General features: G+C 47.9%; 2 protein-coding genes across 2 annotated transcripts; one reads left to right on the forward strand and one right to left on the reverse strand.

Annotated features, from left to right (window-relative positions):
- Positions 1 to 209: 209 nt before the first annotated feature.
- NKRF (NFKB repressing factor) lies at positions 210 to 9,369 on the forward strand. The gene is made up of 3 exons (XM_085230315.1): positions 210 to 744; positions 3,798 to 3,919; positions 6,470 to 9,369. The coding sequence occupies exons 1-3, from the start codon at positions 551 to 553 to the stop codon at positions 8,458 to 8,460; spliced, it is 2,307 nt and encodes a 768-aa protein (XP_085086441.1). The 5' UTR covers positions 210 to 550; the 3' UTR covers positions 8,461 to 9,369.
- A 2,354-nt stretch (positions 9,370 to 11,723) lies between these two features.
- Positions 11,724 to 19,991, reverse strand: UBE2A (ubiquitin conjugating enzyme E2 A). The gene is made up of 6 exons (XM_085230341.1): positions 19,717 to 19,991; positions 19,377 to 19,457; positions 19,270 to 19,295; positions 14,617 to 14,706; positions 13,539 to 13,627; positions 11,724 to 13,131 (listed from the first exon to the last, which is right to left on the reverse strand). Exons 1-6 carry the CDS (start codon positions 19,758 to 19,760, stop codon positions 13,003 to 13,005), a joined length of 459 nt encoding a protein of 152 aa, XP_085086467.1. The 5' UTR covers positions 19,761 to 19,991; the 3' UTR covers positions 11,724 to 13,002.
- Between the last annotated feature and the right edge of the window lie 142 nt (positions 19,992 to 20,133).

Genomic DNA, 20,133 nt, shown 5'->3' on the forward strand with positions numbered 1-20,133 from the left:
TAGCAACTACGGCAGCCGGTGCCGTGCTGCGTTCAGCCATCGCGCGGCTTAAGCTGCCCGCTGCCCGAGGCGAACCAGGCACGGCGCTGCCGCACGGCGCGCGGCTTCCCGACAGGCGGCCGTTCCGTAAGCGCTGCGCACTCTGCGTAGCCTCGCCGGGCGCTTCCCGCCGCCGGGCGGCGTCCTTCCGCCGCGAGGAAGGCTCTACACTCTCGCGCCGTCTCGCGATGTTTCGCGCGTCCACGTGACGCACAGGCCGCCGGTGCGCTCCGCGAGAGCGGGGCCGGGGTTCGGTGTGGAGAAAGGAGGGGTGGGGAGGAGGCGCGCTCCCGCGGGGTCGGGCCGTGGGGAGCGGGACCGGCGGGGCCGGGCCGGAGCGGGCGGGGCCGGGCCGGGCGGCGTTTCCCGGCGTCCGGCGGCGAGGCGCGGCCCGGGCCGCACGTGGAGCCTGCTTACCTCCGGGCCCGGGCCGCCTTCGCCGCCGCCCGGCCCCGTGCCCGGCGGTTGCGTTCCCTCCTCAGCGGGGCCGGGCCGCCGTGCCCGCTGAGCGATGTCCCCGCCGCCGGCGGAGGCGGTGCCCGAAGAGGTGCTGGAGCGGTGGCGGCAGTACAGCGAGAACGAGCGGCACTGGGCTGCGCGCCGCCGCTTCATCCTCCGCCACCTCCACAGTTATCCCGGCGCCGCCATCGACCGGCTGCTGGCGCTGTCCGTCCTGTGGAGCAACCACGTCTTCCTGGGCTGCAGGTGAGCGGGGCGTTGCTGAGGTGTGGGGAGGGGGCCGCCCGAGGTGAGGCCGTGGAGGGCGTGGGGAGCTGGGGAGCTGGGAGGGGGGGGGGGGGAATCCCGGGGGCTTGGGGAGCTCTGAAAGGGGGGCTAGGGGGGTCTGCATGGGGGTGGGATCCCCGGGTGGGATCTCTGTTGAAGGTCCATGTGCCGGGGCAGCAGGAGGGGGAGCGAGGTGCTGCGAGGTGAGCGTGTGTTCTGGCAGCGGTTCTCAATGCTCTTCTCCCGAGAGCTTTTAAAGCACGCGGTATCGCGTTCTGTGAGTTAGCTGAGAAGGAAGTGTCCCTTTAAGCGTAAATCAGCCTTTGCGCTCCATTCAGAACTCGGGGTTTGTGTTCTCCGGGAGAACGGCCCGGTGAATGGAAAAGCAGTCTGATCGCTGCTGCCAGCACTGGCACTTGTAGGGCTGGGAGGAGCCTCGGGCACACCCTACTGACCTGCCTGGTGCTGGGACTTTTCTTCAATGGGACGTGATGCTCTAAAGGCAGGAGCGGCTGCCAAATAACTAACTTCAGTCATCTGTGCTGCGGCCAAAAGGGACTTGTAAACCCTGAGTGGCACGTGGCTTTGCTTTTGTTGGCATTGCTGTCCCAAAGTCTTAAGGGAATATCCTGCACTATCTGTATAGATCCAAGTCAGCTTCTTTAGGTGTAGACTTGCGTGTTTTCCTTTTTCTTTCAGATCCAAGTACTGAACAGTTCTGCTCTGTGAGCATCAAAATTGAGCTTTGTTTTAAAGTAACTTCAAATTCTAAAGCATGGGTTAGTTTTTTAAAATCAAGGCTGTTCTAGTTTCTCTGGACCATGTATAAGCTTTTATGCTATCTTAGTAGAGGTGATGGTGCTTTTGGGAATTGCAGTGTTGTAGTATGGATATAAGGTGCTGATCACAAGAGCTCTGCGGCATTATCTCCAATTCTAAAAGTGATGCAAGTTAAGCCTGAAGTGCTTGTAGTTTCCCTGATGAACATCTTCAGCAGCACCTCTGAGAGAAGACACAAGCAGCAGATTGAGGCTCATATCGGTGAGGCTATTTCCCCAAAGTTTGTGTTGTGCTCCAGCATGAGCACGGTGCTGGAGAGCAGTGGGGAGCTTCACACAGAGAAGCTTCCCTGGGAAGGGAAGGGACATATGGCTCAGCCACTCTTCATCTTCCCCTCTGTATCCTTCACCATATTTGTAGCCCTAAAAGTTCCTTTGATGAAATCCACCAGTGTTGATTTGGAAAATTGCCTGCAGAATGTCCAGAGGGCTTAGAGAACATGACCTGTGAGGAAGGAGTTAAGTAACAAGGTGTAATTAGTTCAGAGGTTGCTGAGGGAAGATGTGTGTTCCAGATATGTTAAAGGTAGCTGTAAAATGAGGAGGAAATAGTACAGCCTGCTCCACAGCTGCTGGAATCAGGAGAGGTAACAAACTTAAATTGCACTGGGGGGGACTCCAGTTAACCAGCGGAGATGTGGGGTCCTCTGCCTTCACGAGCAGCCTCCACGAGGTGAAGTTTCAAAGACCAGGTTAAACAAGCTCATACCGGGACAGGTTGGCCTTCCTCCAGGCAGAAACCTGTGCCCCAAACAAGACCATCTGTCTTAAAGAATGACACTCCCAGACCAAACCTAATGCTGTTTGGAAGCCTGCTAGAAAAGGGCAGCACATTTGATGCCGCTGTCAGAGGCAACGTGCTTTTCCCTCTACAAGATGCAGGTAGCCAGCCAGGCTCCTGTCCCTGCTGTAGATGAGGGCTGTCACCACTGCACAGCTCCCATCTGTCCCAGCATGTTCTTCCCACGCTCGGGGGAGTGGCACAGAGTTGGGTGTCAGAGGGTGAAGCAAACACTGTGCTGGTGTGTGTGCAGTTCTCTCAGGATTGTACATAGGTCTCGTTTCTGCCTGGTTCTCAGGAGCAGGAAGGCCGTTTCCTGAGTGAAGAGTGAATAGATGAACAGAGCCCTTGGGAGAGGAGTGTTTAAAAGCTAATTTAGGTTACTGTTTCACTGGCTGTTGTCTTGAAGATGAACACTTCACTATACATGTGCAAGATTGCCTTTTCTCCTTTCTGAATCGCAGTGCAGAGCTGTCAGAATATAGTTCTGTGCTGTATTTCTAAGTTTTTCTTGCCTTTTTAATAAAAAGTTGCCTTTTTATCGTTCAGGTTTGGACTTGGAAATGATTTGAAAACATGTCAGGTCCCAGGAACAATGGAAAGCTTAGATGTCCAGGGCTGTACAGCCATGGAGTTTTATCATGTGTGTCCTGCCCACATGGTTGCGGCCACCTCACCTTCTCCACGGCTCAGGGATTTAAAACTCTCATGCACAACTACCAAGCTAAAAAGGAGTATGGCTTTTTTTTAGAGAGTGATCAATAAAGGCAGAGGAGTGTCCTTGTCATCTGATGTCTGTGACTTTGCTGCTGGTGACATGTGGCTGTGGCTGCTGACCCAGGCAAGAAGCTCAGTGCTGGCAAGTCACTCCCGTGGTTAGTCCTGGAACTGTGGTGCCTCGTGAGACGCCTCCTCCACGCCCCTGTGTTACTAGCTGCCTTTCCAAATGTAGCATTTTAGCAGATAATGTGTACATGTTAAAGCTTTAAATGCTGCAGGCTTGGTGGCTGCAATGCTTGTTATTCACAGATAGGTTCACCTGGAGCCAAGTACATTGTCAGTAGTGTCCTGCCCCAACCTCACAAAGACACCTGCCAGCACCAGGGGTGGCAGGAGGGGTAAATTTGGTCAGGGCCTGTGCCAGCATATCAGCAGCAGCAGAGTGAGGGCTTCTTTTGCTCTTCTGTTGGATCAGATTCTGCATCTCAAACATAAATGACCTGGTTTTATTCTGTGCTTTGAGTGAGGCTGAGTTGTCTGTCTGGAGCAGGCACTGAGGTACTGGAATCCTAGCTGACACAGAGACTGTGGGAGTGATTTAGGCTTGAAACAGGTGCAGGGCGGGTTGGTGGTGGGGCCAGGTGCCCCTTGTGGGAGCACTTCTGACATGCTTTGTTTTTGGATTCACACAGGTATGGCTCGCAGGTCATGGAAAAGGTTCTCAAGATGGCAGAGGGCATCGACATCGGGGAGATGCAGTCGTTTGAACTGGTCCCTAGCAAGAAGCTGAAGAGACAGCGGTCCCCACCTGACAGTGAGTGCACTGGTTGTGTGTCATGGGGGTCTGGCCCTGCTGCTGGGTGGAGCGTGGGCTGCAGGGAGCCTGGCAATTGCAGGGTAGCATGGCAGGCTGGGGAACAGCGGCCACGGTGAGCTCTGCTGGATTGCAACTGTTCTCTTCCTGTACCATGTCATCAGGCATATGTAATTCAGGCAAAGTTCTTTTTTTGCTTAAGTAAACTATAATTTTTATTTGAAATTGCTATGTAATAGATTTTTGCTAATTACAATGCTAAGGAATTGGACCTGTGTCATTAAATATCACTGTCTGTCTGTCCTTCTTTGATGTAGTGAAGTGATGTTCTGACCTGAGAAGCAGTTATTGCACTCGTTTTCAGATATGACCTGCCTGAAGCATGGATGTTGGGTGCTTTCCTTTTATTTCCTTCTTGGCCTGGAGGAGTCCCACATAGCTCAGCAGAGCCCATGTTCTCAGGGATAGGTGTTCCAACTGTAGCTATTCTAGAAGAGGAAATGCAGTGGGCAAAGTGGGCTGGCTGGCTGGTGGCTTCCTCCTCTGGCTCTACTGCACTCCAGTTGTCAGAGCTCTTTTCAGGAGGGAGGGCTCAGGGAGCCTCTTGTGCCTGGGGGTGTGGGTTGTGGATGTGAGCAGCAGGCCTCTGCTCTGTGGGGCAGTGTTGGTTGATAGTGTGGCTTTTTAAAATGCAGATGCTCAGAGTACAGGACTACTCTCTAGGCCTGGATGTAAACCCTAGCTCCGCCAGAGTTTCTTCTCTTACTTTGATAATCCAGTCGTCTTTCTGGGTTTCCCTGCCCCATCTGCAAAACAAAGAAAAATACTGCTTTATCCCTGCTGTGTATTTCTTTTAGGCAGCAGCTCTGTGGGAAGGGTTCCTTCCCTGTTGTGTGCCACACACAACGAAGCTCTTGTGCTGGGAAGGGCCTTGAAATGTTGCTGCAGTGCAATCATCAAAATACCAAGTTCAGCAAGAAATGTAAACTTTGCCATAATTCATCAAAACAGTGACGACTGAAGGATTTAATACTCATAAGAGCTTTGCCACCTGACTTGAGTGTCTGTATATGAAATACTCTTTTCAACAGCAGTGAACTAGTTTATGATAAATACGCTGTGATAGAGTGATGACTAGACAGATGTTACCAGGCGTGTATTACAGCTGCACACATTGGCATTGGGTCAGGTGGCTCATTCCAAGGTACTGAGGTGGCCCTTTGCTCCTCTGGTGGAGTTGCAGGCATGTGCCACTTCAGTGCAGAGGGAGGGGGCTACGCCGTACAGTCTTAAAATCCCTGAATCTTAGAATTGTTTGATTTGGAAGAGACCCTTAAAGGTCATTTAGCCCAACTCCTCTGCAGTGAACAGGGACATCTGCAACTAGATCAGGCTGCTCAGAGCCCAGTCCGGCCTCATCTTGAATGTTTGCAAGGATGGGGCATCTAACACATCTCTGGGCAGCCTTTGCCAGAGCCTCACCACTCTTAAAAAAAAAAAAAAAAAAAAAAAAAAAAAAAAAAAAAAAAAAAGCTGCTGCTTCATACATTCAATCTAAATCTCCCCTGTTTTAGTTCGAAACCATTTTCCCTTGTACTTTTACAACTGATTGCTCGATAATCTGTCCCCTTCCATCTCACAGCCCCTCTAGATACTGACAGGCCACTCTCAGCTCTCCCCACAGCCTTCCCTTCTCCGTGCTGCACAGCCCAGCTCTCAGCCTGTCCTCACAGGGAGGTGTTCCATCCCTCAGGTCATTTTTGTCACCTTCCTCTGGTCATCTCCCTCTCTTCCACATGCCTTAACATAGTTACCAGGAGTTTTGGGATCTTCCCTAGCACTGAGGTGAGGCTGACAGGTCGGTAGCTCCCTTGATAATCTTTTCTACCCTTCTTAAAAGTGGATGCTATGCTGCCTTTTTTCCAGTCACCAGGGACTTCAGCTGATGATGTCTTCTCAGATATCATCGAAAGCAACTTGACAACTATGTCAGTCAATTCCCTCAGGACTCTGGGATGCATCTCATTGGAACCCACAGACTTGTGGATGTTCTGCTCCTGAGGTGGCAGAAGTCTTCGCAGTAGAAATCTTGTGTAGCTGTCTTTTAGACGTAGCATCTTTGCTTATAGCTCTTTGTCATTTTTTGCAGGAGCTCTGTATATCAGGATACTGTTCCTCATTTGCACTTCTTCTGGTTAATATATGGGGCCTACCATTAATGTGGACTCGATTCAGAAATGAGTGGATGGGTTCAGTAGGCAGTGCTGTGGGGCAGAGTGAGTGAGTCAGACCTAAAATCCTTGTAACTGAAGATGTAGTGATTTTTGTGTGCTAGATGAGAAGCTGGAGGTACCACAAAGCGACCTGCGTAAGGACGAATGTTCTGTTTTGATCATTGCAAACATTAAGAAGGAAACATTTTGGTTTGTGTCTCAGAGGTAATTCCATGCATGAATTCTGCATGCTCCTTCTGGAGATGACTCTGAAAGCATTTCTCTCTGTCACTGCATGTATTTATTGGTAATCTTGTAATTTTCTTCCACCCCTTAGGTCCAGAGAGGAAGGAGGTTCCTGAGCCTCCCAAAAAGGTGGTCCCTAGGTTCCGTGTGCGGCCACGTTTTGAACCCATCCACTTTGTAACCAGTGCTGAGAAGGATGACAAGAGGGAAGATTCTCTGGACATCCAAACGCTGGAAATGCACCAAGAAGCAAATACAGATGGTGTAACACAGCCAGCTGAAAACTGTATAGATTCTCATTTTGAGAATGCCCAGCGAGTGGATCCCCAGATCTCCAACTCAGCTGGGTTTGGCTTTGCGAGCCAGGCAGCAACTCCCAATAAGGCTGTGAATAGTACAGATGTTGCCACAAGTGGCATGTTGCAGGTTTCTGTTCCTCCCTCAGCTGTCCAATCTGTATCAGAGACTTTCCCTCCATCAGCTATAATGCTGAAGCAGAGTTTTATTCAGAAACTGTCAGCAGCTGTCTGGAAAAATCTTGCTAACCCAGATGCAAACATTGGGACTGAAAAAATTAACTATACGTATCTGTTGACACGTTCAATTCAGGCATGCAAGACAAATCCTGAATATATTTATGTTCCTCTGAAAGAAATTGCCCCCGCCAACCTCCCCAAGAGTAAGAAGCTCCTAACAGATGGCTTTGCTTGTGAAGTACGATGTCAGAATGTCTACTTGACCACTGGTTATGCCGGCAGCAAAAATGGATCCAGGGATCGAGCCACAGAACAGGCAGTCAAGTTGCTGCAGAAGTCTGTAGAAGTTAGGGTTGTGCAGAGGAAGTTCAAGCACACCTATCACGAAGACCTGGTGGTGTGCCAGGCAGGTGTGAGTTGCCCAGATTTCCCTCCTGCTCTCAAACCTCATGAGGAGTTTGTAGTAGCCAACAGGGACTGCGTCCCAGCACAGCCCAGTGCCGAATCCGCAAAAGGTTCCACTAACACCAGCAAACACTGGACTAGTTTTGTCCTCATAGAGAATGCCAGCGATGCAATAGGAATACTTAACAATTCTGCCTCGTACAACAAAATGTGTGTTGAATATAAATATGACTACATGCCCAACCGCATGTGGCGTTGTCGAGTGTTTCTACAAGATCACTGCTTAGCTGAGGGGTACGGCACTAAGAAGACCAGCAAGCATGCTGCAGCTGATGAAGCGCTGAAAATTTTGCAGAAGACGCAGTCAAATCTAACAGCCATCAAAATGACCCAGGTTCAGAAAGTGGGCCGCTCATCACAAGGTTCTGGGAGGAAGAAGGACCTGAAGGACCTGGTGGTTTATGAGAACTCTGATAACCCGGTGTGCACGCTGAATGACACTGCTCAGTTCAACAAGATGACGGTTGAGTATGTCTTCGAAAGGATGACTGGCATGCGATGGAAGTGCAAGGTGCTGCTTGAAAATGAATTCATCGCAGAAGCAGTTGGAGTGAAGAAATCTGTCAAGCATGAGGCAGCAGAGGAAGCTGTGAAAATCCTCAAAAAGACCCAGCCAACTGTTGTTAACAATCTGAAAAAAGGCACCGTTGAAGACGTCATCTCCAGAAATGAGATTCGGGGGCGATCGGCAGAAGATGCTTTGAAACAGAAAATCAAAGAAGATAACATTGGGAATCAAATTTTAAGAAAGATGGGCTGGAAGGGTGGAGGCCTAGGGAAGGACGGTGAAGGAATTAGAGAACCTATTTCAGTGAAGGAGCAGTTTAAAAGGGAAGGACTTGGGCTTGATGTGGAAAGGGTAAATAAAATCGCTAAAAGAGATATTGAACAGATCATTCGAAACTATGCCCACTCAGAGAGTCATGTTGACTTGACATTCTCTACAGAACTGACCAATGACGAACGGAAGCAGATACATCAGATTGCCCAAAAATATGGTCTTAAAAGTAAATCTCATGGCCAGGGCCATGATAGGTACTTGGTGGTAAGCAGAAAGCGGCGCAAGGAGGATCTGTTGGACCAGCTGAAGCAAGAAGGCCACGTAGGGCATTATGAGCTTATCATGCCTCAGGCAAATTGAGGTTCACTGTCTGATTTTACTGGTGAAAATTACAAAAGACATTTCTAGATACCTGGTTGAAGAAAAAGATGCTGCATTTCTTGTTGCGTGATATGTTAACATTAAAATCTTTTATTTTGCTCATATGATTTCTAAAATGTTGCTAGACAATTAGGACTGGCCAAGTTCTATTTGAGCATATTAGCACAACCCAACAGCCATCAGCAGTGCTGTTACTGTGTGTCTTTGATATTACTTGTTCCTTCACATTTTATTAGTTTTGTAATAGCAAAAACACATGTCCAACCAGAAAGAATTTGACACCATTTAAAATTATAGTTCCCTTATTCTTCGTAACTTTTTTGCCTGAGAAAGGAAAAAATGCCTTGTTTTAAAAACAAAAAGGATAAAAAGCAAAGGAAATGCAGTTCGGAGGAATAAATCTGTATGTAAAGTTCGTATTGATGACAATAAAAATACAGCTTTATTTCTGGAAAAAAAAAGCGAACAAACAAGTTTGTCAGCTTTTGTGTAAAAAGAAACGTGTGAAAACTGCATTTATTCTTAAGGAAGGTGTATATAGCAAGATGTTGTCTCTGCTGTGTACGTACATGGAGAAATGTCCTTACCACTGTAACAGTACGGTTTTATTTGCAGGCTTTTACCTTGAGCCTCCCATACTGACAGTCACTGAATGCACCTTACTCATCAGTGTACAGGACTTAGATAATTCCAGTGGATTTTAACCTTGAAGCACTGCTTGACGTGTGTAAATACCACAATGAAGTGTGAAATATAAAAACTGGAGGTAAACACGGAGCCCACGTGTCAGAAATGCTAGTGTAGCTTGTGGGGAATGTTACATAACTTATTTTTTTACTTTGAATATAAGCTCTCTAACCCAAGCAAAATTAAATCTGTGCCTAATTATTTCTCTGCTTTGTTAATGTACCTCTGCTTGTGCTATGTCAAGGGCAAGTCACAAGCAAATGGTTGCGTTGCTCTGAAGTGCTGTGCAAGTGTGGCATCTCGTTGGTGCTGGAGTGTGCTGCTGGAGTCCGGAGTGCTCCTCCTGCCTGGGAAGCAGGCTGTGCTGCTGCCTGGGCCGTGCCTCCAGCAGGGCCACGAAATGGAGCTGTGCAAGCCTTGGGGGAGCACCCACATCGTGCCTGGAAAACAGGGAGATCAGGCAGAGACCTTGGAAGAGCTAAGTGGGAGATCTGTCTAGAGATGCTATTTTCTGTCAGCCGTGGGGCCTGCTGATTCTTTGTGCAAGGACAGCTGGCGAAAGCAATCCTAGTGGGATGATTCTTCACCCGTTCTCCTGTTGGCTTATGCCTCGGCTATTGCTTTTGTTTATCTGCTTCCCATATTTAACTCTTCATTTCTTTACGTTGTGTTTTCATTTCTTACGCTGTTCTTTTTTTAATACTTGGTGACTGAGCCCTGCTGGTGGAGCAGAAGATCCTAGAGACGTGCATTTGGAGAAGCTTTCAGCCAAACAGTGAAAAGGAGGAGGTTCTCCTGGAGGACTTGATTCACAGGTAAGACTCGCTCGGCACAGAGAGCATCTCTTCCTGTCTTTAACTAGGTGGCTTCAGCTTGAGCACCTAAAATAAAAACATGCTGCTGCTGCTGCTACCTTCGAAGGACAGTGGCAGAAAACTCTGAAAGGTTTTTTCTTTATTCGGGCATTGTGCATTCTACTTCTGAATTCTGCTCCCAGGGATGGTGGGCTATAGCAGATGGCAGTGTAGGAGTCTGGAAGAAGCCTGGTACTTCCGAGTATTCCTGCAGGCAGGAGTGCAGCTCCCCCTCCCTACCTCGGTTCTGCAGCGGTCCTTTGAGCTTCGTGCCACTGGGAAAAGTAGCAAGAGCCCCAGGGCAGTGCTGGGCTGAGAAATCTTTGCTGAACAGCATGGGAGGGGGTGCGGGATGTGTGGTACCACCACAGCAGTAGTTAGCAGCAGTGAGTCTGTGCAAGTGATGCTGGGTAGCATCCCTGCCTCGTGGCTGTAAATCTTTGCCAGGTTGGGTACCTCTGTTGGTTCCTGGTTGAATTAGTGGGAGTATTTTTGGTGACTGTTAGAGCTGAAGAATTGCTCTCCGCTCCATCACCTGTGTTTATGTGGCTGTAAGCTTCCTGGAACCAGCACTATATGGTTTGAAATTTAGTGGATGAAGGACTTGCATAGGAAAGCCGTAAGGGTGAGGTTTTTTCATTTCTGGCTGCCTTAGGGCTGATACCAGCCTTTGTTTTTAGTGAGTAGCAAGACATAAAAAATGGAGGGAGCGGGGCGGGCGATGCTATGATATGAGAGGAACGTGAGCCGTTCAGAAAGGTTTCTGCTGTAAAGGCAGAAATAATTACACAGGGTACAGGGAAATGGCCAAGATCTCTCATATACCATTTGGTTGGCTTCAGTCTTCCCAGGTGTTGGGAAGTTTGTTGGGTGTTTGTTCTGCGCCAGCCCTGAGTTCAGTCTGTGTAACTACATGGTTGTTGCTTGACTGGCTCTTGATTTGGCTAAGTTTTGCACAACAGATGTTTAAGAATCAAGATTACTTGGGCCAGATATACTTTGTCCATACACACTCCTAAGGGCCTATCAGCTCTAGCCCCATGCGTGGAATTTAATGACCCCTATTTCTACCTCCTGTAGTTGGCTTTTTGACATTGGTAAATAGCAATTACAAGGGTTCAGCTTAGACAGTCCTTTAGGAAAGCTAGCAAGTGTAACTAAGCACAGCTGCAGTGGTGAAAGGCTGCCCTGTGTAAGGCAGAGGGCCTGCTCATTGAGTGAAGTGTTGTTGCAGAGATGGGCTAATGCCTGATTTATCTATTTTTTTTTTTTTTTAAGAACCCATCAGGCTGTCTTAACTGTGCAGCCGAGGAGCAGTAATGGCTTTTGTTAGATGCCAGTCATTTTCATCATGTTCTCCCCTTCGAAAGTATGAATCTCATGTCGTTAGTTATTGAACCTTGTCAGCTACTGTTACTAACATACTATTGCAGGCTTTTTTGCAACAGCTTAGTCCTAGGAGTGTTGTCCTGAGCTTTCTGCAGGTATCTGTTTTTCCATCTCCTTGCAAGCTGACCCAGGCCTGTTCTTCCTCCGTCTGGAAGGGCTCATGTTGTATTTCTGCATTGTGAGCATACAGCTCAGCCCAAGCACAGCTCCTGCCCCAAACATCTGGAAGCATGCCCCAGCTTTGGTGGTAGATGTTTGCACACAGCCTGAGATGCCTCCTGCTGCCTCAGAATAACCACAGTTACACACCTCTTGCCTATTTATACAATAAGCATTAAGGTTACACTTTATTTACAAGTTTTGAAAAATGTACAGTTTCTTACATGGGTTACTTGTGCAAAGTTATACTTCTTAACTAACAGACCAATGTGCACACAAAAGACACTGGAACATTGGACAACACAATTGTAGGTTTCATCCCACACTGCTGCTGAAGGAACTGTATCCAAATGTACAAACTTAGCCGTACAAAAAAGTGAGTCTGGACTTAACAACTGTTTTCTCAGAGTTGAAAAAATACTTTGATAAAATTGAAGAGAAACTAACTCAAGCATGCAGCAGTAGCTCACATAAACCACAGTAAACTACAAAGATTGGGAACTGCAGAGACTGAAGTGCCTACCCCATAGTTTATTCAAACTTTCCACAAGGCAAAGCTGGATACCAAATAACTTATCTTTCTCAGATAAAGGGAGGGAAAGACACTAAAAGGAGAATAATTCCACCTCTGGAACACTTCAGGTTTTACCTCTTCCTTAATATGGAAGGACTCTAACTCAAGAGTACCACAGCTCTATCTGCTGTTGTCCAGTAACACCTCAGTAACAGGACTACAGAAACTCAGTGGAGCAGTCTCCATGGGCATGTCCCTTAAAACACTACTTTACTTTAAAAAAAAAAAAAACAAAAACAAAAGGTTTTATTTCTCACCCCAAGATCAAAGTACCACACCTGAAGTGATTTATGTATATCTGTACATAAATCTTGCCTGTGAAGTGTAGAAGTGACTGGCGTTCTTACAAACTAGTTAAGAGCTGGGAAACCAATATATATGAAGAAAAAAAACATTACTTCTTCACTCAGTACTTACAAATGCAGTGGGGTCTAAACCAATAGTAAATGACCAGCCTGGACAGATCAGCACTTTAGTAATATCAGTTAAAAAATGTGTATGTATATAAACATCCCTTTTGTCAAGCTACACATAAGCATCACTGTGTATAACACAATTACAATTAAAAGCTTAGTGTACACTACAGAAATGCACAATACTGCCCTAAGACTGGAGAGGGACCACAGAAAATGAATTCAGCATCAGTAATTCTTTTGCAAGTAACCCAAGTACAGTACATTTGACTTCAAAGTGGGTGCTTTATTATGTCCAAGGAGAAGAAGCTTCAGCAAGGGAGGGTGGCAACGGCACAACAGCTATTCTGCTTTCAAAGTAAATGCAGTGATGCTAGGATGAAGATGACTCAGACACTTCATATACTTTCCTCATCACCAGAGTGTTCATTTGCATCATCCTGGGTCAACAATCACGCCAACTCTGTTCTACTATTGCAGAAACCCGTTTTTCATATTCCCGCTTATTCTCTTGGTATAGTTGAGCTGCCTGGCTGTTTGCTGGACTGTTAGGATTTGGCTCATCCAACAGAGACTGCACAAAAAGAAAAAAGATGCTCAGACACGTGGAAGTACAGTTTCTGCAATATATTCTCTAAACTATCCATATTAGTAAGGGGGCAGAAGTTCATCTAGATAAGGGTAGGGCACACTGCACTACTCCAGTTGTAAGTTACTACAAGCTTTCAGCAGTGCAATCCAGAGCTGGAACCTCCAGCAACCTCTGTGCACCTCTAAGGCTGGTTAATTTACAGACAGAAAGCATTCATACCTAAAAATATAGCAACATTTAGCTCCTTTACTGGCTCTGAGGAGCCAACAGTGCTTTTCCCGAGTTGTGGGTTTTTTTTTGTTTTTTTTTTTTGTTTGTTTGTTTTTTTTGTTTGTTTGTTTTTTTTAAAGCATCCTAATTCTGCCTTTTCATGCAGAAATCTTTTTTACCTGTATGGATGTTAAGATGGAAGAGACATCGTAAGTAGGACTCCAACGATTCTGAAGAATATCCAGACATATACTACCATCTGCATAGACTAGAAAAGGTTCAAGAAGAATGGCTTAAAACAAATTGTACAGCTACTCAGTTTTTCCTAGTATTGTCTGATCCTGAAAACCCATATACTGACAAACAGAACAGAAGCCAATATTGTGTGGCAGACTGAAATCCAACAGACAGGCCTGCACATAGGAGATGAAGCTTGTCACTGGCAGCTGGCTCAAGTATTCAAGCTCAAACCCTGCTTATTCTTCAATGCCACGCTTCTCTGTGACACTGCAGCCACTGCTATGGAAAGATGAAACCACCAAGAGATTGAAGGCAAAAATGTTAAGCTTTCCACATGTGATCCAAATAAGGAACACTAAAAAAAAAGAGCTGTTTACATACAAGGTTTCCCCAGAATATATCTACAGCAGCCAATGCCTAGTCTTATGACAGCTGTACAAGAACCTTCCCTCAGTGCACTTAGCCCACACAGGCTTACTTTCTATGTGCCTGCAGCTTACTTAGCTATCTATACCTGCTAAGTTGCAGGTATTCATGAAGCTAGTATTTCTTTGAGACAAGGAACCAACCTTTAGTGGCCAAGGGAAGGGACTGATTCAGTGATCTTACTGGCTACAGTTGGAACCTAGTACTACATTTCAAGGTATAGCATTCATCCAGGCCCCCAGTTGTACAAAAGAAAAAATGACAGAAGACAACTGCAGTCACAAGTGTAATTATGTACATGATATGTACAGAGAACAGCAAATAACCTGAACTTTTCAAGTTCTCTCTTCTGTCACGTATATCAGCAGGCAGCTGAAAGAGGAGCCTTGTAAAACAGTGCTGCACCACCTGCAGGCTAGGAGGCATCTTCTACTCATCTCAAACCTGAGCACAGCTCACACAGACACCTTCAGTGGAACTACACAGAAGCACACTGGAATTGTGCTTATTAGATAGTGGAAACTTTTATAATAGTCTACTTCTACAGCACTTACAGAAAGCTACAATTAAATGTACTGTGTAAATACTTACCATTTGGATGAAACATTTTAGAGACAAATCTAACAGTAGGTGGCTTATTTGGATATTCTTCTGTGAATTCTATTGTAAGTTTGAATGTTCCTGGAGTTGGAAGAGAAATACATTAGCTTTATTCGGAACAAATTTACATGAGATGACCAAGAAGCATTCCTGTATAATCATAAACTGATAGAACTTTGCTTGTAAATCCATTGCTGGGCACAGAATACAGATTGCTGAAGTACCTACACTGGTACTTCTCCCTGCTATGGCAGTTCCTGCTGTCACTGCTAAGATGCTTAGATTTGAAGGATTTTTTTTTTTTTAATTGGATAATGAGATCATAGTGTTAAGCAAGCAGTATTGCAAGCAGCATTCTTACTAGACATTCTAAACAACAATTTGGTCATTGACTTCAGGTTAGCTACCCTTCTGTTGGGAATGGCTGCTTAAGTCCCAGACCAACCAATCTTAGCAATGCACAAACCTGACTGATTTTAGCCCTTCTCTTCAGGCTGTGGCAAGCTGACAATCAGAACTCTGACAAATAAGCTGCCCAAAGGTGGCTCTGAAGGACTAAGCACTGCAAGTGACCCCCATCAGTAACTAAGGAGAGTGTGACCTTCTCTTCACTATGCCATCATTTTGCACATGCTGGGATATGAAGCCTATGCACGCCTAGGAATACCCAAAGCACCTTTGTACAAACAGCTCTCCTGTAAGAGGAGCACACCAGACCCTACAGTAACAGCCACAGCAAGCTGCTCAGCAGACGTACCACCTGGCTTTGAAGAGGTGGGCTGACACTATCAGGGACAGCTTCCCTGCCCCCCAAACACACAGTGCCCAAAAGAGAATTCAGGGGCTCACATACAAAGCTCATCCTTGCTTCCTGCTGTGAGGCACTATGGCTATTCCCTCATTCTGCTGGCAAGCATACCAGCAGCTGGTGGCCAAAGAACAGATTTCTGACCCCTTTCCCTTTTTACAGATCAGTACGGAACTGCAGGAATTACTAGGGATTCCTTCTTTGCAAGGCTATAAACTATAACAAAGGTCATTGCTCTGATGTTCCAGTTTGCATATGAAGTCAGTACAGATATCTGACAGCTTTCTGTGCAGCTCAAGGTGGAACAGTTTCTGTGCAGTGGGAAGTCTCAGCTGCCTAAAAACAAGTTTTTTGTCTGTTGGCTATTTTTATTAGCAGCCCAAAAACCTAAGAGCACAGAACCAACAGCATGCCATCCTACTGGAAAGCAAAAGGAACAAGAAGAACATTACAGTTTTCCAAACAAGAGAAGTCTGTGCATTAACATCACTCAATTAAGTGGAAGCCTGCAGTGAGGCTATCGAGTTTTACTCTTGCTAATCCAGAGGCACAGAGACAGATTTGAGACCAGCCTGAAAAACAGGCTAGAAAGTCTGTAACAAACTGCCAGCTGCAGACATCCCTCAGACCTCCCTTCCCCACAAGGAACAACCCTGTGATGTGAGAGCTTTAGAACCAAACAAACACGGGAGGAACTCCCAAGTACTGTTTCCCAGCTCTGGTTTGCAGTACCCTCTTCAGGAAGTACTGAAGCAGGCACTACTGTGGAAGATTGAGTAAGCAAGCAGTAGGGTAAAAATCAAGCCCAAACCTTCAAAAAATGAAGTTCAGTAAATTTACTCAAGAAAATGAATGTTATTTTAGAACACCCACTGAAGCAAAAGGAGAGGAGACAGATAAGACGGCCAAAGAACAAATCAAGGGCAGTCTGGTCTTAGAATCCATTTAAAACAACTAAAACTGGGGAAGCCATCCGTCTAACTGGGGATAGGACAGCATTACTTTCAATGCCAACCCGAGTGCGTGGCTGGACAGTCTCCAGCTGGAGCATCTCCCGACTCAAGTCAGGATCCCAAGCAGCAATGGCTCTTTGAAAGAACGCCTGCAGATGCTCACTGCTGAGCTCTGTTAGCAAACAGTTCCAAAGACTCAGTGAACCACAGTCTGGGGTCACTCACACAAGTGGAACGGGTGTGACAACACACTGCTGGGATGAGTCCTTCATTGTCCACAGCATCACTAACTTTACAGTTTTCAACTAGCGATCCTTCCAACCTTTTCTTGACAGCCAATTTTAGAACAAAGATTTTTGTATTCACTGTCATCCTACAAATGCTGGGATCATCTTGATCCCAGAATGTTCCCACGTCTGTTCTGCACTTACCTCATCCATCTGTTTCTCCTGCCACAGCTCAGGAGGCTCCTCCAAGCCCCGTGCCTGGCCCTGCAGTGCCTACAGCCCTGCCAAGCCTCTCCACATCAGCACCCATAATGCAGTGACAGTCCTGCCTTCCCCACCTGAGGATACTGAACCCATATTCCTTTGGTAATGAACAAGCCATACTGAGGGCAAACGCATTCAAGCTGTCTGCATGATGACAGGAAGACAGGATACTGCAACAGCTGTTACTTAACCCTCCTCGAGCCAGGAATCCTGCGCTAACCACAGCATCAAAATTCAGCTTCAGAGAAACGGGTCTGTAGAGCTTGGGGGAGCCTGGGTTTCCATCACAGGGGCCACATGAACACAGATTCTAAGAAATATGGTAAAGGCAAGATAAACATCCTTGAGGTCCTACTGCAGACATCTGCAACTCAATGCTGTCAAAGCAGGAGATGGAAGTTTTGCTGCTGATCTAAATTAGCAGTTGCTCACAGGCCAAGTCATCCTTCAGTTGTGAAGACACCTCGAATGTCTGGAGGTGGAAGGAAGGAAGGGTTGTTATCAGCATTATGAACAGCACGTAAACATGCATTTGAGCTTAGGGCTTTCAGTTCAGGCAAAGCTATGAAACCTCAGAAGCTGAGAAAAGGGACTCACCAGAACAAGGATGAAGAACAGCAGTTCCCACAATGCTGAAATGATTAAAGCTAGAACAACTGACTTTTTTCACAGCCTACTTTCACAACCTGAAGTCTTACAGTACTACCCAGGAGGAACAGAGACCAAAAAACAAGAATACAGAGGTGTACCAGCATACCTTGGATCCACAAGGGCATGAACAAAACAAGCCCCAATAACAGCTCCATATTATAAATAAAAGTCTTCTTAATTTTAACTACATTAAGCTCAAATACATCTGAACTGTGCTACCACCTGTCCTCTCACCAAAGGGAGAGAGCAGAGCAGGCACCACCAATGCCATATCTCCGGGCTCCATCCAGCAATTTGTTATCTAGCACAACGTAAGGTACGTCCCAGAGAAGCAGTGATAAACATGATCTGCTTTCCTGAGAGTGCACTGTGAAAAACACATACTCTGCTAAGAAAACAGCAGTTCATCACCCACCAAGATTATAAGATCTGCCAAAGCAATAGGACAGCAGTAGCACAGGCAAGTGTCTGTCTGGACTTCAGGCTGCTGTGAGAGCAAGGTGCCCCAAGTTTTCAAGATAAAGGCACAATGCTACCCAAACAGACAAAAATCAAATAAACACAGATCTCTAAAGCAGCCTGCAACCTTCTGCAACTAGGTGGAAATATATGGGAAAAAAGCCATTCTACTACCTGTTAAACTCGCATTGCACTGGAAGAGACTGACCACAGCAACAACCTGTGCTTTACCACACTGCAAGGAGAGCCTCTCTGCCCCCAGACAGCAGATCGCTGGGAGAAGCAGAGCACCAGGAGGCCAGGCAGCAGAAGCAACCCTCAGTGAAGTTTAAGAGAACCCTCAGCCCTAAGCTTTCCTATCTGTTGCAGAGAGGTTGGCCTAAATAACCTTTAAAGGACTCTTCCAGCTCAAACGATTCTATAATAAAGATAACAGAATGCAGTTGGTCTACCAGCTTTATGTACATTGTTATGGAATACGGAAGCTCCAAACACTAATGCTCTGAACAGCTCCTCCAGCAGGATTCTTAATTAATCAATTAAAAGAAATAACTATAGATTTTGGAGTTTTTTGGCCTGAAATACTTAAAATATATTAAATCCTCACAGGAAACATCTGGAATTTCAGATGCTCACTCAAGGATAAACAAATAGCTAGTCAAGAACGATGTAAGAGTTGAGAAGTTTTTATATTTTTGGCATGAGTCACGGAGATCTAGGATTAATTACAGACTGCACCCAAAGTATCTTAAAAAATGTATCCTTGATTTCATTTGGACAGCATTTCACATCTAACAAGTTTTCATGGTGATGCTGAAGTATTTGTAACATCAGTAAGGCTGTAAGAGGCATCGAAGCCAAACCGAAGCTGCCTAGAGAAGTCCTGGGTCAGGGTCTGTGGTGGCAGCTACAGAAACCAAAAGCTGCTTTCAACCTTTAACCCCGGGTACCACTGATCGCAGCTGAACAAAACAGATGCCAACACAGAATTCTGTTCGCATGGGACTCATGGGCAAAGCACCGAAACGTCAGAAGGAACATATCTCAAATAATGGCACTACGGCAGCAGCCGTACACCGGGCTTTGGGCAGTGCTCCATGCACAGCAGCCCTCCACAAGGCTTCGGGCAGTGCTCCACGTATTGCTGTCCCCTCCTGAACACATCCCGGGGCGCTGGGAGGTGCTCACAGCTCCGTAGGACTCCGGGAAGCCTCGCTCCCCCCCACACCGGCTCCCCTCCCGCTGCCGTGACGCCCACCCTCCACCCCGCAGCCACACTCACCGTCCTCGAACGGGGTTCCCTCGGGCCTGCGGGGGAAAGAAGCAGAGCACAGCGTTACGGCGGCGCCCGGGCGGCCCCGCGCCCGCCCCCTGCCGCTCGGCACTCACCCGAAGATGACGGCGTTCCACACCATGATGTTGTTCTCGGAGGGAGCCCCGCTCACCCCGGCCGGGGGATCCTCCTGCAGCCTGCGGGCACAGCGGTGCGGGCTCAGCGCGGCGCCCCCCTCCCCGACCCACCCCTGCGCATTCGGCGTAGCCCGGGAGGGGAGCCGGACGCCGCTGCGCAAACGGCGTAACCCGCGGCGGGCGGCGCGGCCCGGCGCTACGCAATCGGCGGAGCGCGGCCCTGCCCCGCCGCCATGTTGTGCGGCCCCCTCCGCGCCCGGCGGCGCCGAGCCCCGCGCCCTCTCGCCCCCCGTCGCCCCTCCGCCGGCGGCCTCTGTACCTCTTGAAGTCTCGCATGAGGCGCCTACGGGCCGGAGTGGACATGGCGAGTCGGGGTTACGAATCACTCATACACCACCGGAGGGAGGACGGGGCGCCCGGGAACGGCGGCAAACTCCGACCGAGGCGGCGGCGACAGCGAACGGGAGCGGCCGCGGCCTCTACCTCTGAGGCGGGGGCGGGGTGAGACCCCGGGCCGCACCGATCCCTGCGCCTGCTGCCGGGCGATCCCGGCACGTACCAACAGCCGCGGGGGGGGGGGAGAGGCGGAGCCGGATACCGCCGTGCTGCCGGCCCGGCCGCTCCCACCGCGGGAGGAGGGCGGGGGGCGGGGCCCGAGGCGCCGGGCTGTACCAATACCAACAGCCGCGGCCGGCGGGGGGGGCAGAGCCCGTGACGTCACGGGGAAGATGGAAGC

The sequence above is a fragment of the Meleagris gallopavo genome, chromosome 9 (genome assembly GCF_905368555.1).
Source record: "Meleagris gallopavo chromosome 9, MGAL_WU_HG_1.1, whole genome shotgun sequence".
Lineage (NCBI taxonomy): Eukaryota > Metazoa > Chordata > Aves > Galliformes > Phasianidae > Meleagris > Meleagris gallopavo.

Excerpts from the sequence above, each read along its gene's own strand:
- UBE2A (XM_085230341.1), bottom strand. The coding sequence starts at position 19,760 with ATGTCCACTCCGGCCCGTAGGCGCCTCATGCGAGACTTCAAGAG. Across the intron at positions 19,458-19,716 it reads CTCATGCGAGACTTCAAGAG|GCTGCAGGAGGATCCCCCGG; the intron begins GTACAGAGGCCG and ends CTGTGCCCGCAG. Across the intron at positions 13,628-14,616 it reads TAAAATGTTTCATCCAAATG|TCTATGCAGATGGTAGTATA; the intron begins GTAAGTATTTAC and ends AACCTTTTCTAG.
- NKRF (XM_085230315.1), top strand. The coding sequence starts at position 551 with ATGTCCCCGCCGCCGGCGGAGGCGGTGCCCGAAGAGGTGCTGGAGCGG. Across the intron at positions 745-3,797 it reads CACGTCTTCCTGGGCTGCAG|GTATGGCTCGCAGGTCATGG; the intron begins GTGAGCGGGGCG and ends GGATTCACACAG. Across the intron at positions 3,920-6,469 it reads ACAGCGGTCCCCACCTGACA|GTCCAGAGAGGAAGGAGGTT; the intron begins GTGAGTGCACTG and ends TCCACCCCTTAG.